Source organism: Theobroma cacao, chromosome 9 (assembly GCF_053813885.1).
Source record: "Theobroma cacao isolate CCN51 chromosome 9, ASM5381388v1, whole genome shotgun sequence".
Classification (NCBI taxonomy): Eukaryota; Viridiplantae; Streptophyta; class Magnoliopsida; order Malvales; family Malvaceae; genus Theobroma; species Theobroma cacao.
The window spans coordinates 5,065,692-5,081,708 of record NC_142647.1 but is presented as its reverse complement, the minus strand read 5'-3'; the positions used below and the strand labels follow the sequence as shown (position 1 = coordinate 5,081,708).

General features: G+C 35.6%; 3 protein-coding genes across 5 annotated transcripts; 2 read left to right on the top strand and 1 right to left on the bottom strand.

The window, feature by feature from the left end:
* Positions 1 to 1,184: 1,184 nt before the first annotated feature.
* LOC18588475 (ATP-dependent 6-phosphofructokinase 3) lies at positions 1,185 to 6,205 on the top strand. 3 transcript variants are annotated; one of them, XM_088809905.1, is made up of 14 exons: positions 1,190 to 1,354; positions 1,720 to 1,918; positions 2,272 to 2,318; positions 2,416 to 2,455; positions 2,528 to 2,590; positions 2,690 to 2,827; positions 3,153 to 3,311; positions 3,424 to 3,477; positions 3,562 to 3,630; positions 3,744 to 3,873; positions 4,173 to 4,438; positions 4,613 to 4,661; positions 4,793 to 4,947; positions 5,763 to 6,205. In XM_088809905.1, exons 2-14 carry the CDS (start codon positions 1,808 to 1,810, stop codon positions 5,958 to 5,960), a joined length of 1,479 nt encoding a protein of 492 aa, XP_088666031.1. In that variant the 5' UTR covers positions 1,190 to 1,354; positions 1,720 to 1,807; the 3' UTR covers positions 5,961 to 6,205. The 3 variants fall into 3 exon arrangements, with proteins under 3 accessions (XP_088666030.1, XP_007012967.3, XP_088666031.1); XM_007012905.3 differs by having other exon boundaries at positions 1,187 to 1,918; XM_088809904.1 differs by having other exon boundaries at positions 1,185 to 1,918; positions 3,424 to 3,630.
* A 767-nt stretch (positions 6,206 to 6,972) lies between these two features.
* Positions 6,973 to 8,581, top strand: LOC18588474 (SNARE-like superfamily protein). The gene is made up of 4 exons (XM_007012904.3): positions 6,973 to 7,257; positions 7,623 to 7,709; positions 7,981 to 8,049; positions 8,195 to 8,581. The coding sequence occupies exons 1-4, from the start codon at positions 7,117 to 7,119 to the stop codon at positions 8,327 to 8,329; spliced, it is 432 nt and encodes a 143-aa protein (XP_007012966.1). The 5' UTR covers positions 6,973 to 7,116; the 3' UTR covers positions 8,330 to 8,581.
* A 508-nt stretch (positions 8,582 to 9,089) lies between these two features.
* Positions 9,090 to 13,121, bottom strand: GGT4 (gamma-glutamyl transpeptidase 4). Its single transcript, XM_018127390.2, has 7 exons — positions 12,833 to 13,121; positions 11,465 to 11,802; positions 10,705 to 11,223; positions 10,288 to 10,523; positions 9,936 to 10,200; positions 9,681 to 9,818; positions 9,090 to 9,584 (listed from the first exon to the last, which is right to left on the bottom strand). Exons 1-7 carry the CDS (start codon positions 12,963 to 12,965, stop codon positions 9,318 to 9,320), a joined length of 1,896 nt encoding a protein of 631 aa, XP_017982879.2. The 5' UTR covers positions 12,966 to 13,121; the 3' UTR covers positions 9,090 to 9,317.
* Between the last annotated feature and the right edge of the window lie 2,896 nt (positions 13,122 to 16,017).

Genomic DNA, 16,017 nt, shown 5'->3' with positions numbered 1-16,017 from the left:
AATCTTGATGAATAAACTATATGATCCCTCATATTTCTTCAATTTAATTTGGAAAATGTATTTTTCCCCTCTTTTCATTCTAATCTAAACACCCGTTTTACTAGTCTTTTTTTCTTTTTTAACTCTTAAATTATTTACATAGCCACGCAAATTAGCGGACTAAATACTCAAAATAAATGTACATAAATAATCACTGTGAAAACATAAACTCCAGGGGATTTGCACTTTGTCTTCAGTCAATAACTCCTGTCAAACTGATTCTTCTATTTTACTTTGATTTGAATGAAGAAAAGAAAAACTTGAACATTGACTGAGAGATGAGAATAGTCATTAATTAGCAGCCTAAAAATCTTTGAGAGAAAATAAATCAAGAAAAGGAAATGGAAATGAATCATTGAAAGAGGAATGTTGGAAATATACTGAAATAAGCTTCCTATACTTCCTCTCCAAGTCCTGTTCCTTGGTGCAAAAGAAAATCACACCACGTTAAATTCTCTAGTAATGATTGTTAAATTGGTAATCCATGTGAAAGAATCTTCCTACTAAGAAAAAGGGCAATAAAAGCTAGAACCAAAGTCTTACGAGCGGACCACCGAACATGAATAAAACCAGCAATTAGCCAATTACCTAACTGTGGTCGACAAACGTTGCTACTTCAAACAGCATAGTAATTTTGATTTTTCCCCTCAGGATGCAACAACTTAGCATTTGGACCACGTAGAAGAAACCCATTTTCACATTTTCCATGCATCCCTCAATAGGATTTCTCTTATTTCAAAAAAATAAAAAAAGACTAGCAGCTTTGACCTTATTTGTTAAAATTATCGTTTGAGAAAAGTGTCAAATCATTTAAAGGGCATAACTGATCCCTCCTTGAGTATTGTACAGATTTCTATTGTAATAATTAAATCTACATTTTTCTAAAAAAAGTATTAATCAATTAGAGAAAGGAAGGTTCATGCATAACCAGACCGAAAAGCATGTGGTCGGCGATGCCTTGTCTAGAATCTAATAGCTACAGAACTATATCCAATGTGCGCCGTTAACCTGGTATTGGACTGCCCCTAAAGCCTAAAACAACAATCAGACCCGATCCGAATCCAATTTCATTACCCTTTTCACTTTTCACTAACCAAACACAAAGCACTTCAGTTGTATTACTTATTTCCCGAAAAAGCCGAACCAAATTAAAATATCCATAAAGCCAAAGCTTTCCCTTTCCTCCTCACTTTCTTCTCCCAAGACACTGTGATGAATAGTAACTACACAACGTGGGAAGGGAAGCCAAAAAACCAAAGGCAGATGGTCTTTATCTCTGCGTCAAAAACCACACAATAATCACAGGCGGAACCAGGTATTGCCAACACTTCCTTCTGCTATATAAGGCCATTTCCACCCTCAAAACAACCAGAAACCAAATTTTTTTTAAAGAAAAGTCATCTGGGGTTCATTTTTAGTCAACAGTATCTCCTATAAATATGGATTTCTCTTTTTTCTCTTTTTGTTCGAAAAACCCGTCTCGATGTCCCGTTGAATGGATTCCGTCCTCGCCCCTTCTTCCACGTCGTCTTTCTCTTCTCCACTGAACAATAATAATAATCATCATCATCATAATAAGAATTTTTACAAAAGTAATATTAATAATAGTAAGAATAAATCGCGCTTCTCGGTGCCATCGAATTCTGGAATCTGTAATTTGAGAAAGTTTAGTACGGTCAGTTTTGGCTACGGATACCGTTACGGTTGCGGTTGTCGTTTGAGGAGGAGTTCCGGCTGTTCGAAGATCCACGATTCGACGCGTGGCGCGATGGCTTCTTCTGCTTCGCCTGAGAATTCAAAGCCTAAGGTCGTGACCGGTCCTGGTGGTTATGTCCTTCAAGATGTTCCTCACTTGTCAGATTACATTGCCGATCTTCCAGTAAGCTTTTTCCTTCTTTGCTCCTCATTTCTACGTATAATTACACGTACTTATTATTTTCGTTGAATCTGTTATCGTTTTTCCGTTGCCGATAATAAGGATTGGAGAAAAAAACAGAAGGCAGCTGTCTTTTCAAAAGCTTGATTTTCCCTGTGTCTTTGTCGGCAACCAATTACAAAATTAGATTAAAAATGTTTTTTTTTAATATTATATTTATTTTGTATTCACCTTCTCAGTTTTTTTGTTTAATGATATTTCTGATTTTTAAAATTAATTGATAACAAATCAGTTAATTTTTAAGATTTGATTTCTGTTATTAAATCTGATTTTGTCTTTCCTTTTTCCGATGACAGACTTATCCCAATCCGTTGCAAGACAATCCGGCATACTCAGTTGTTAAGTAAGCCCAATTTTACATCTTCTTTTTCAAATTTTATTTAATACTAGTATCTTTTAATTGTGCTAATGTTGCTGGATCGATTGCTCTGTTTCACCAGGCAATACTTTGTCCATGTCGATGATTCCGTTCCTCAAAAGGTTAGTTTTCCTTATATTTTCTTTAAAACTTTATTTGTTTCTGTTTTAATGTTTCTCTTTTCTTGTTTATAGGTTGTTGTTCACAAGGACAGTCCAAGAGGAATACATTTCCGACGAGCTGGACCACGTCAAAAGGTACGAGTTAATGTTATGTAACCTATGAATGAGATTTGGAATGATAAAATTCTGAATCATGTTTTACAGTATTGTGTTGGGTGTTTGATGGTTTCTTAGGTGTATTTTGACTCGGATGAAGTTCATGCCTGTATTGTGACGTGCGGTGGTCTATGCCCTGGACTCAATACTGTGATTAGAGAGCTAGTATGCGGCTTACACCATATGTATGGTGTGAAGAAAGTTTTGGGGATAGATGTAAGTGATCATTTGACTTTTTTTGTGGAGTTCTCTTTCCTATTGCTCCTTCTCATTTCCCCTCCGAAAGGTGAATAAATAAGTGAGAAGTTTCTCAAACCATTAATGCTCCCTGTCTCTGAGTTGCTAATAAGAGCACCAAATCTAGATGACTTAATAAAAGCATAAAAACATATACTACATTGACTTGCATTATTAAATGTGTCAACTTACCACCTTCATGCTGGTATAGGTTCCTTTTGCTTGATCAGAAGACACTGCAAAATAATATCCATCCTTTAATAAGTTGGTGCATTGGCAATTAACAAGTTTAATGCATTTCTAGGGAGGATACAGGGGATTTTATGCTAAAAATACCGTACAATTGAATCCCAAGGTTGTCAATGATATCCATAAACGTGGTGGAACAATCCTTGGGACATCACGAGGTGGGCATGATACCTCAAAAATTGTTGACAGCATTCAGGATCGCGGAATTAATCAGGTCTGTTAAAAATACTATATTTTTATAATTTTTGCTCAAGTAGAAGTACAAGTAGTTATTATGATCAAGACATACCAATCTAACTGACTTATGATCATTTTTCGTAATTCAGGTGTACATTATTGGAGGAGATGGAACTCAGAGAGGTGCATCTGTGATATTTGAGGTGATTTCTTTAATAGAATATACACACATTGATTTGCTTTACGAATTTGTGCATATTAAAAGAATTTTATCTGACACTTTACAGGAAATTAGAAGGCGTGGTCTCAAAGTCTCAGTTGCTGGAATCCCCAAAACCATTGACAATGACATTCCGGTACTCCTCTTGGCTTGGATAGAATGTTGTACCAAGTCTGTTAGGAATTGCAACCTATTTTATTTGGTTACTACACAGTCTCAAAACTTTGACACTGCTGTTGCACATGACAGGTTATTGACAAGTCCTTTGGCTTTGACACTGCTGTTGAGGAGGCTCAACGTGCCATTAATGCTGCTCATGTTGAATCTGAAAGTATTGAGAATGGTATTGGTCTTGTGAAGTTGATGGGTCGCTACAGTGGTAAGTTTCTCTTTCAGTTTGAAGTGTTAATCCTGCATTGCAAGAAGTGAGAAAATTACAAACTTTTTAAGCTATTGGTTTTAATTTAAATCTTTTCTATTTTAAGTTGTGTCATTTAAAATTTTCCATGGTTTTGTTCCTTTCTTTCATCAACATGGTGATTGAGTATTATTCATTTAATTTTTTTGTTCTGCAAATGAGTTTACATTCCCCTTAATTATGCTTCTCTGTTTCCTGAAACTTTGTCAGAATGTTTTTTGTTTTTTTTATTGTTGCATCTAAACCTGACTGATGGGCAGGTTTTATTGCAATGTATGCTACTCTTGCAAGTCGAGATGTGGATTGTTGCTTGATTCCGGAGTCACCCTTTTATCTTGAAGGACCTGGTGGACTTTTTGAATACATTGAAAGACGACTCAAAGAAAATGGGCATATGGTTATTGTGATAGCAGAGGGTGCAGGACAGGAGCTACTTTCTGAGAGCATGCAATCAATGACTAAGGAAGATGCTTCAGGGAACAAGCTTCTCCAGGATGTTGGGCTATGGATATCACAGAGGATCAAGGTATGCCATATGGGTTCAACCTGGTACAATTTACAATCTTTTGAGGTAGCAATATGGTAAAAAGCTCCAGGGTGTGCATTTGAGCAAAACTCCCATCTGAGCAGACATGTGTCATGACATATAATATGGACCTTTTTGATGTGACATTCATTGTTTTTTTCCTGTCATTTTCAGGACTACTTTTCAAAACAAAGGAAGATGCCCATAAACCTCAAATATATAGGTTTGTAGAATAAATATATAAGATGTTTTTGAGAACTTTTTTTCGCCAAAGAAAAAGATCGTAGGTGTTTTTGAGTAAAGTAGCTAGCTGTTGGCAGAAGTTATTGAGAATTGTACTTTGTCCACTGGCAGATCCTACTTATATGATTCGTGCTATTCCAAGCAATGCATCTGACAACGTTTACTGCACACTTCTTGCTCAAAGTGTTGTGCATGGAGCGATGGCAGGGTACACTGGCTTCACAAGTGGTCTTGTCAATGGCAGGCAGACATACATTCCCTTCTATGTGAGTTCATCCTGAAATGACTTAGAGAGTTTTAATTTGGAAATTTCTTCTAGAAAATCATTGGTTTTTTTTTTTTTCTTTGCATGCTTTATGAAATCGAAGTATTTCAAGATTGTGTGATTTTAGTGTCCCTTCTGTAATGTTGACACTTCCTGTTTCTTTGTATGTGTAACTTCTGTTGACGGTCAGTTAATCTTTTCTGTGTTTGCTGATGTTCACATTCTTTGTAGCATTCCTCAAGCTTCTATTGTTCTTTTCTTATATCTATTATTCCCATAAGCACTTATCTCAACTCTTCTGGAATACATGGATGCCCTATGATAATCGAGTCTCCCACAGAACCTGCTTTGATGTTTATTTTTTTCACTGGGGTGAGGTTAGATATATGCCACTTGGTAATAAATCTTCCCCAAAGAACATGCCTTGATGTTTATTTTTCCTCTAGGGGGTGGTAAATGAGTCTATCGCTGTTCACTAGTAATTTTTCTTTAGGCTGCTGTCTGAGTATATGTAGAGTTAGTTGTTCAAAAACATCACTTGCATTGTATTCTATGACAATTCTTGTCCCAGTTTCCACATTTAAGAAGTATGAGATCAAAATTTGAAATCTTCAATTTTTTTTTTTTTAAGTAGCTTTCTCCTTTGCCTTCATGGTTGAACTGATGAGAAAGGTAATCACAAAGAGTGACAATGAAAGATTTGTTGAGACGGTCATACTAGATTTTATATTTTTCTTTAGCAATAATGTTGATAGATGCAACAACTGAAAACTTTTATATTTGAGATGGAGTTAATTTTCTGATGATTCTCTGCAGCGAATTATCGAGAAACAAAACAAGGTTGTGACTACAGATAGGATGTGGGCAAGGCTTCTATCTTCAACAAATCAACCTAGCTTTTTGAGTGCTAAAGATGTCATTGAAGACAAAGTTGATGGAGAAGAATCAAACCAATTGTTGGATAATGGAAATTGTAGCGAAGAGAGTTTGGTTTGCAAGGAGATAACCAATTGAAGTCAGTAGTGTACCACCGCTACTGCTTTAGCCCATAGTTAAAGATAGCCAGCTGCCTAGTGTTCTGCCATAAGCCCTGAATTATTCTGTTATATGTAATATTCAGCGGTTTGATTTTTTTTTTCACTTGCTGAAGCTTAAGAGTAAAACTTATATGGGTCTATCCCTCATTATGTGCTGCAATGGTGTCCATTTCTGATGACAATGTTCAATGGAAGTAATAATATCTAGTGTGCTTATCTCAAGTCAGTTGTGATTCTATTTTTGGTGTGGGAACGAGTTATATGATGCTAGTGAAAGCCTGGTACTCACTATTATGCAGGCAGCGGGACTGTAGGCGAACAGGGACCAGAGTATCAGGATGATCCAGGACCAAAAGAATTGGACTTTTAAAAAGATCGTAACAAAAAAAAAGAATAATAGTTCATAGTAGTTCTATTCTAGTGAAAGTGAATGCTAAAGTTTCGATTCATAAATTAAAAAATAACAAAAAAAAAGAACGAAAGAATTGAGAATCTGAAAAATTATTAACGAAAGTTATTATTGAATGTATAGAATTTATGCTTTTCTCGTGTAAATGACTGTTCTTTTGATTCAAGTCCACAAAACTTTAGAGTGATATTAGTACATTAATTTGAAAATTTTAACCAGTGCACCATTTCGATCATATCAACCTACAAGCCATGGACCATCCTTAGTACATATTAAAGTTTTTTGTATTTCTTTGTCACCAAAGCATCGTTTGGCAAAAGTTGAACACAATCATAAAGTTCCTCATATTAGAGTGGGTGGGGCACCTATCTTGTCTACTTTTATGAGAGAATTTGTAAATATCTTCTTCGTAAGTCAACTTGAAATAAATTACATGAGATTTTTTTTTATTTTCTATAGCAAATACGATGACTGTAAAAAAAAAAAAATTAACCCATTTATGAGCAAGAGTTATCGGCCCAGGCCCAACATGGTGGAGCAATCTATAAAAATTGAATATTGAAGAAAAACGCGGAAAGTAAAACTGCTTGGTCCTAATCTGCAATTTTTCCATTAAGTACAGAAACAGAAAAGAAAAAGCCAAAAAAAAGAAAAAGAAAGGAAGCGCGATCCATTTTGCTGTTCCAGTGTAGAGATACAGATCCAGGTAGAAAGAAAGAAAGAGATGGGGATTAGATTCATATTGATGGTGAACAAGCAAGGGCAGACTCGTCTCGCCCAATACTACGAATGGCTCACCCTCGAAGAACGCCGTGCCCTCGAAGGCGAGATCGTCCGCAAATGCTTAGCTCGCACCGAGCAACAGGTTCTTAATATTTCCCCTCTCATGCCTGATGCCTGCATTCTATAAATTGCAGCTGGAACAAAGAAAAACATTGCATGCAACTTTTTAATCTAAATCTTAAATTAATTTGATTAAATTGTCCATAATTATTACCTTCTCCGATCTTTCTTCTTTTCGTGTTGAATCAGAACAATTTAATCTGTTCGTGATTTGAATTTTGTAATTTCTAATTCCATCATTCAATTCAAGAATGTCTAGCTGCTAGAGAATTGTGCCCTATCTGAATCGTTTCCAGTCATCATTTTGTTTTATGTAAATCATTTATTGACGTACGGTTTTTCATATACTTAATTTCTTTTTCTTTTTTTTTGGTTTAATTATGACAGTGTTCATTTGTTGAGCATCGAAATTACAAAATTGTATACAGGCGATACGCTTCACTGTTTTTCTTAGTTGGAGTTGACAATGATGAGGTAACTTCCATTTCTTTCCTTAACTCTAAGATTGTTTTGGTAACAAAAATTCTAGCAATACATGCTTAAATCTAACTCAAGGTAAAACCTGATTAAGCATCAAAAGAATGTTTTTGACATTGTCTTAAATGTGAAAGAATTTTGGATAAGCTTTCTAGAACTCGGGTTATAATATGAGCCAAGACTTAATTCAAGCTTACATGTTTCCAGTTTGCTTATTGCTTGCCCACTTGTATTTATCTTTTATCCTCCCTTGTCTTTGATGTGGCAGAATGAGCTTGCAATTTTGGAATTTATACATCTCTTAGTTGAAACCATGGACCGTCATTTTGGCAATGTGGTAAGTGCTTTCCGAAGAAGATTGGTTAATGTCTAACCCTTTCAAAGTCACTGGACTTGTGTAGTTGTGTCTCTTAACAATTCGTATTATTAGGATTCAGGATACCTAATTACTGTTATCTCTTGTTTATATTTTTTTATTGCAGTGTGAGCTAGATATCATGTTCCATTTAGAGAAAGCGCATTTCATGCTGGAGGAAATGGTTATGAATGGTTCCGTTGTTGAAACCAGCAAGACTAACATTCTGACTCCAATTCAGTTGATGGACAAAGCATCATGATGGCAAAAAAGGGGTGACTTGTTAGGTTGGGAATGGTGATTTTCTTTGAGAATCCTGGCAAGTTGTTTGTTACTTTCTCCCTGTTTTTCTTCCCCTTGTTTCTTCTCATTTCAAGCTTTTGAAGTTTTGCCTGTTGTACACTAAGCTAAATAGAGCACAAAGCTTCAACGGTTTCCTTCATACTGAATTGTATTTAGTGGTTGCTTGTATTATAGTATCAACTATCATTCATGGTAGAAGTGGCTTTAGTGACGTTTGATTTTTCTTTATAGCTTGGCACTCTATAGTCCATTGAAATTGGCATAAAAACTGGCCGCTTATCAAAGTAGTTTCAGGGAATCTGGCCAAGAATAAGTCACACACCTAGCTCTTAGCGCCCTGCTTTTCCCCTCACCTTTAATCAATTTACACCCAGCCTAATGCTTGCTCATGTTAGTACCATGGATTCAACGGCTGAATCTGTCTTTTCTCACTTGATACAACATATGCTCTAGTTTTATTGTGTTAAGATGACCTTGTGACCATACGTTCAGATCAGGGGCCTTGAGATAGTATTTTGGATTCTAAATGACAGTGGTGTTCCTCTCCCCAAAGGTTAAGTCAGGACATGGCATACTGCCGTGATTCCTATGAAAAACTGAAACTGTGCGAGTTATTCAAACACGTTATGATACTTGACTTGAGTACTGACGGGGAGCTTGTGTCTTGATGGGAGATGCAGTATTTATTCACCCTGAAAAGAAGCTACGAGCGACGAGACTTTGTTTCCAACTGAGGACTGACTACCCTTAGGCGAAATTTTATTTACAAATTTTGAGTTGAGGTGGTTCACAAGAATGAAATTATACACGACTGATCTTATCCGAAAACAGTCCAGTGAATGAACAGTTGTGTTCCTCATGATTACATAATTATCTTGTAAGTGATTAATTCGATGATCGCTCTGTTCCCTCAGGACGTCTAAACCCCCTAAAAGAAAACAAAGGGATCAAAGTGCCGCAGGCTTCCCATCTTTTCTAGGGTCACTAACGGCAGTTAGTGTTCCATGATATATATTGGAACCTTTTCCATATTTTCGGCCCATTTCGATGGGGTTTTGGAGGGTTTGAACAACAAACTGGACGATAGCCCCACTTGACTTAGCCTGCAGCTGATGACCCTTCTCTGCCAAGAAAGTCTTTGTCTCCTCGGCAAGCTCGATATGATCACCATCAATCACAGTCCAGTTTTCATATGAAACTACATTTGGTATTAGCTGCAGGAAACCAAGGTAAAATTCATCCGATTCTTTTTCATATACAGGATACGAATTACACCTATTATGTCTTCATGTATTCAAACTCAGTCATACCTTGTGGTAGATCCTTGGATGTTGAACCGCGGCTAAAGGTTCCGTCCCCAAGAAAAAATGATTTAGGAAAACCTGGATTACTGCTGGTATTATGCTCATTCCACCACTGCCACCAATGACCCCGGCCAGCTGATTATTCTGCCAAAAAAGGTTCTATGGTTAGTCAAAGAGAAAATGATTCAGAAGTTGGATCATCTTAACTTCTTATGATGCTTAAAATTAGAAACTGTAAGAGCTGCATGGAATTTTCTAAACCTTGGTAATAATAAGTGGTGTCATGGAAGATAGAGGCCTCTTTTTTGGGCGAATAAAATTTGCTGGAGCAGGAGGGAGCATGTCAGGAGAAATCTCTGTTGGTGCTGAGAAATCACCCATCTCATTGTTAACCACGATACCAGTGGAAGGAGATAGCACCCCAGCTCCAAAAGGATAATTTACAGTGGTGGTCATTGATACCGCATTGCGTTCCGCATCTACAACACAAAAATGGCTAGTTCCATGGTCTCTGAGTTGACTCCATCTGGTAACAAGGATTAGAAAGCTCAGAAACATCACTTCATGAAAAAAATCTAAGTTCTGTTTGTGTCATTAAGTATATAATTTATACCTGTACATATAGTAGTCTGCTGGGAAAGTAGTGTTGTCAAGTATCTTTTGCTGAATTTGCTTTGCATAAGAAACGGAAAGCATTTCAGATGTATATTTGGTTATGTCCACAAAATCAGGATCACCCAAGTTCATTCGTTCAGCAAACATGTGTTTCAATGCTTCAATCAGGCGATGCAAGCCAAGATCCCCCTTTGCAGCATCAGCACTTCCGTAGCTCCCAAGGATGTTCATAACCTGTTTCATATCATCATGTTTAGAAGACCCAGTCCTACTACTACTAGAATCCAAAGCATGGAATTTGAATTCAGTAAAACTAAACATCCATTATTCTAAAACACAGAATAGCCAGACACAAGCTCTAAGGCGTTCAGCCCTATGATGTATTAGATAACTAAGAAGAAAGTACATTACGCACCAGAGACAGCCCGAGTGTTCCACTTGAAGGAGGTGGCATTCCATATATAGTGTAGTCCATTACATTTGCAACCATTGCATCTGTAACTTCTACCTTGTAATTCCGTAAATCTTCCATTGTCAAAATCCCACCAGCCTGTCTCACATCTTTTACCAATTTCTCTCCAATGGTTCCATTATAAAGAGCATCTGGTCCTTGTTCTGCCACTGCCTCAAGGCTTTGCGCTAGCTCCACATTATAGCACTTTTCACCCGCTTGTAACAACTTCCCCTTTGGTGCAAACACCCGCCTTAAGCCAGGGTCATTCATGATCATCCTCCCATTGCTAGCAATGCATAATCCGAGATATGGAGCAACCACAAATCCCTCTTTAGCAAGTTTTATTGCAGGCTTAAATAATGTCCTCCAAGCTAATCGTCCATATCTCAACCAAGCTTCATGAAGGCCAGCAATCTCACCAGGAACTCCCATTGATAATGCACCTCTATACTTGGCTTTGATATCATTCATATACATATCCTGCATGTTAACAATTACAGTCTTGAGAGGCAGAATAATGGCAAAAACTAATTTCATTATGCTTTTATGGGTCTAAGCTTATGTTATTCCCAACTTTCAATGGCCAACTGACTCGAACAATAACTACTTGATCATTACGGTATTTGTGAAGCAATACTTAATTACTTATGAAAGATTAAACCAACAATACCATAACACATCAACTTGTCTTAAAATATTGTTTAAAGAGAGAATTCTGAACCTGTGAAGCGGCCAAGGGAGCAGTTTCTCTCGAATCAAAAGCTTGGGTTTGCGAAGTTGATGAAGACCTGACAATCATGAATGCTCCACCTCCAATTCCACTTGACATTGGATTGACAACTCCGACGCACAGTGCTATTGCCACTGCAGCATCCACCGCATGCCCACCTTTCTTGAGCATGAGTACACCAATTTCAGAACAACGTCCATCATCGGCAGCAACAACACCTTGTTCTGACTCGACACTGTCAGGGCCACGGACTTGAATCCTTTCATCGTACTTGTATCCTCCTTTGACTACCAAGTAACTCCAGTTGTCTCTGAATATTAGGCCTACAACTGAAACATAAAACCATATGCCCAGCATCAAATAAAGTACACTCCCATAATTATAAACTATATGCAAATGCAACAAGTATCAATCTTCATTAAAAGGAATTTCATTAAAGGATTTAGTGAAAGGGGAATAACTTCTTAACAACCAAGAAGCTAGGACCTTTGCTAAATGGTAACTTCTTCTCAAATATGTGCAAATGACCATAAGGTAAAAAAAACATCCATAGAATCAAATCACAATAACGTCCAGGTTCATAAGGCTGTAATAAAGTTTTCGATCATAACAAAATGGTTACTGTAAATTTTATTAAACGGAAACATATCTTACCAGAACCTCATTCAAACATTCAATGTGAGCAGAAACATGACCAGCAAACATGTTCCTCCAATTTTATGGTAAAAAATAAAGGACCGGTAAAGAAACTTTGGATATTTTTTGTAAACATCGGCAGAATAATGAGTAAATGATCTGGCACTCCTTCTATAAGTTAATATCAAGGCTTCTTGCCATTTAAAACCCGAAATAATCCCCCACTCAGAACTTAGAATTTTTACAGTTCTCACATGGTGGTAGATTTTAGAAATGTTTATGAAACTTGATCCGAGAGAGAAAGGCAAAAATTCAGATGTAAACCTGGAGACTGTAAACAAAATTCACATATTTTTGAAAACTAATGAACCCAAGAACAAAATTCTGCTTCACTATTATCACCCTCTTATCTAAACAGAACCGAGTCAATTTGCAGCAGAGTTTTCATTCTAAAGCGCATTTAACTTCTAGCAAGGGCCAATCAAGCACAAAATGGGTTATTTGTAGTAGTAAATTTTTGGTTTCTAAATTCTTATGGCAGAGAACAGAGAATCGTTGACCTTTACATAAAATAGACAAAACCAGGGGAATAGTCTTTCGAGGAAAAAAACCCAGCAAAAAAAGGCCGAGGAAATATAAAAGCAGACACATACTAAACCAGTCAAGATACCAGAAAACAGAAAACGACAACAAAAAATGAGAGTAAAGGGAGAAGAATCTGACTTGAGAAGGTTAACAAAACGAAGATGAAGCAAAGAGCTCTGTTCCATTTCTTGTTTCCCCTCTTTTCATTTGCCGCCAACAAATCCAAATGATCACTGTCCAAAAGCGGAGCTTCCATGTTCTGTCGCCCCATGTCTCTGTCCTTTTTTGCCTTCTTCTTCCAAAAAAACGAAGTTAGGTGCAGTGGTGGACTGGTAGAGATATCGACATCATCATCATCAGGAGTTATATAATTCGGAAAGACGTAACAACGATTTATGGCTGGCCCCAATCTACCTCAGCCAACAAGCAATAAATAGCAGAAAAGAAATATAATATTATATTATATATAGAATTAAGAGCTCTTCTCTTACTGGACAGCGGAGTCGGGCAAGCTTCTGCTCCCTTTTCTTTACCATTTATGCATTGCCACGTTTAGAATGAGCTTGGTTTTTTTCACTCCTTGTGAATCAACAAAGGCTGATTTGGATTTTTGGACCATGGCGTTCATGCACGAGGAGTAAAAATTTGAAAAAATTGTAAAAAATAACTCAATTCAAAAATATTTTTTTATAATTTTAATTTTTTTTATCAATTTTTAACATGAATTGACAACAATACCCTTTAAACAATTTCAAACAAGTTAAAATGATTTTATTTTTCTCTATCCCATTATTCACACAAAAATTTTAAAATTAAATCTCGATTTTTCTCTCTAGTCAAATAGTATCTATCTCGCCATTCAGATATGACATCAAACTCTTTATTATTTTGTTTTATTTTTTTAAATGGTAGATCTTGGAGTTTTCAAGCACGATGAACAGCAATTTTACTCTTCTATGGTGATTGCAGGTAGCATGATGAATTTGATAATCGGATGCTTTCTAGTGATAATTTGCTTCGAAACGTGTGCTACAATAGAGATGCTTGTGTTGATGAGTTGGATAAGATTGGTTAAGATGATGGGCTCAAGGAGAAGAAATAACTAAAGTATATTTGATGGATTTTATGATGATTCACGGTTTTATTGTATATTGGATTGGGATGATTGTTAAGTATATTTGTTGAGGATTTTGATTTTTTTATAGAATTTTGAATTGAAATTGTTCAAGAAATATTTTGTAAATGGAGTATATTTTGTTTTTGCATAAAGGGAGTGAGCAAAGCTTCTTGGGATTTATTTTATCTTGCTTTAGAGGGTAATGGAGTTTTGTAACCTATCTTTTATTAAATGCACAATTTCATGGCTTAGCAAAAAAAAGTATGTGTTTTAGGTTCTTAAATTTATTGGTTTATTCATAGAACCCTAAAGTTAAGAAGTTGAAATTGATTAGACTGGTTTTTAAGTATTACAAGACTGATTTTTAGACATTACGTGACTTAATCACTGCGTGATTAATTTTTAGGCATTACATGATTGGTTTCAGATATTGCGTGATTGGTTTTTAAGCATTGCGTGACTAATTTTTAAGTAATGCTTAAGTCACACAATGTCTTACTAACTAATCACGTAATATCTTACTAATAAGTCACGTAATGCCTTATCAAAAATTAGTCACGCAATACCTAAAGTCAATCACATAATGTCCAAAGTCAGTCACGCAATGCCTAAAAACTAGTTATGTAATTTCTAAAAATCACAAAAACTAATAAATTTTATTTAATAAGATCACTAACTTCAAATGAAACACCATATTCTATTTAATAACATAATTAACGAATATGCCTACTTGACAAAGAATGCTCAAAATGTTCAAAAGTTTTTCTTCATATATCAAAAATCACTCCAAAATGCTTAAAAATGTTTAAAACGTTCACAGGTTTTTTTCGTGTATTAAAAACTACTCTAAAATGCTCAAAATGCTTAAACATTTTTCTTTTTGGTAAAGAATACTCTAGAGATAAATAGTTTGGCAAGGAAAGCTCAAAGAATATGAGTCGGTTTGAGGCGCAGACCTAAACATACTTAACCTATTAATAGGTTTCGAGTTAAGGCGCAAAACTAAATAAATGGGTTGTTTTCATTAAGGATAATTTTGTTTAAATTTTAATTCTCTTGGTTAAAAACAGTTAAAATTATAAAAAAATCTATTATAAAAAATACCTTATGTATGGGGCCCATTTAAAAAAAGAACTCTAAAAATTTTAGTAATTATCTCGGGTTTCGGTAATTGCTAATGTCACGAACCACAAGCTATTAACACATGAGATAGATGTTGTACTTATAAATAAAGATTTTTTAAATTAATAAATCGTGATAAGTGGTATCAAAAATTAATTTAATTTTTTATTTTTTAAAAATATTATGAGAGATATTAATGTCGAAGTAAATCTGAATCAAGATAAGTTGCTTTTCTTTATAGGTGGAAAAAACAATGTAGTGACGAAGTTATACAATTGAATGTGGTAGAATGGCATGAATCTCACATCTATTAAATATAAGATGAATTTTAAATTTATAAATAAATTTTTTTTTATTTTAAAATATATCTTTTAAATCGAAAGTGTGAATTCAGTGGTGAAGGGGAAAGGGCTAGTGGGGGCACATAACCCGCAAGACTAGTTAGGATAATAACACAAATAAGTGTCACACACCTTCCATGATCAGAAATCGAACCTAGGTCAATATTGATGGGGGGGCTATTGACAATTATTGGACCGTAGACACACTGTGTTACCCAGTCTAGTAAGACATTGGGTCGAACCCAGTCTCACAAGATTGTGGGTCAAATGTACAAAAAATTACACAAGGAACCCAACTTTAAGAGGACCCCTCCTCAAATAAGGTAGTTTGTTGAGGACAAAATTCTTGTATAATTATTTATTACGTAAAATATCCCAACTTCTTAAATTTTAGTCGAAATTTCAAACAGGTCTATTAGTTTTTTAAATTGACATTTCATTCCAAAAATACAAACATTGTTAATAAAGATTAAGAAAAGATTAAAATATCTTTTTTAATTAATTTAAAAATTATGATTATATTTTTAAAAAATTAAAAAAAAGAGCATCGGTTGGTGCTCCTCTAGGGAGGGGAGCACTAGATCGGTGCTCCCAACAAAGGGGAGCATCGAAGTGTCAAGCTCCTCAAGGGGAGCTTGATCAGCTCACCAAGGGAGCACCGGTGCTCCAATCTTAGGAGTTTTTTTTTAATTAATAAAAAATAATAAAATTATATAATAATAATTTTAAAAATTAATCAAGAG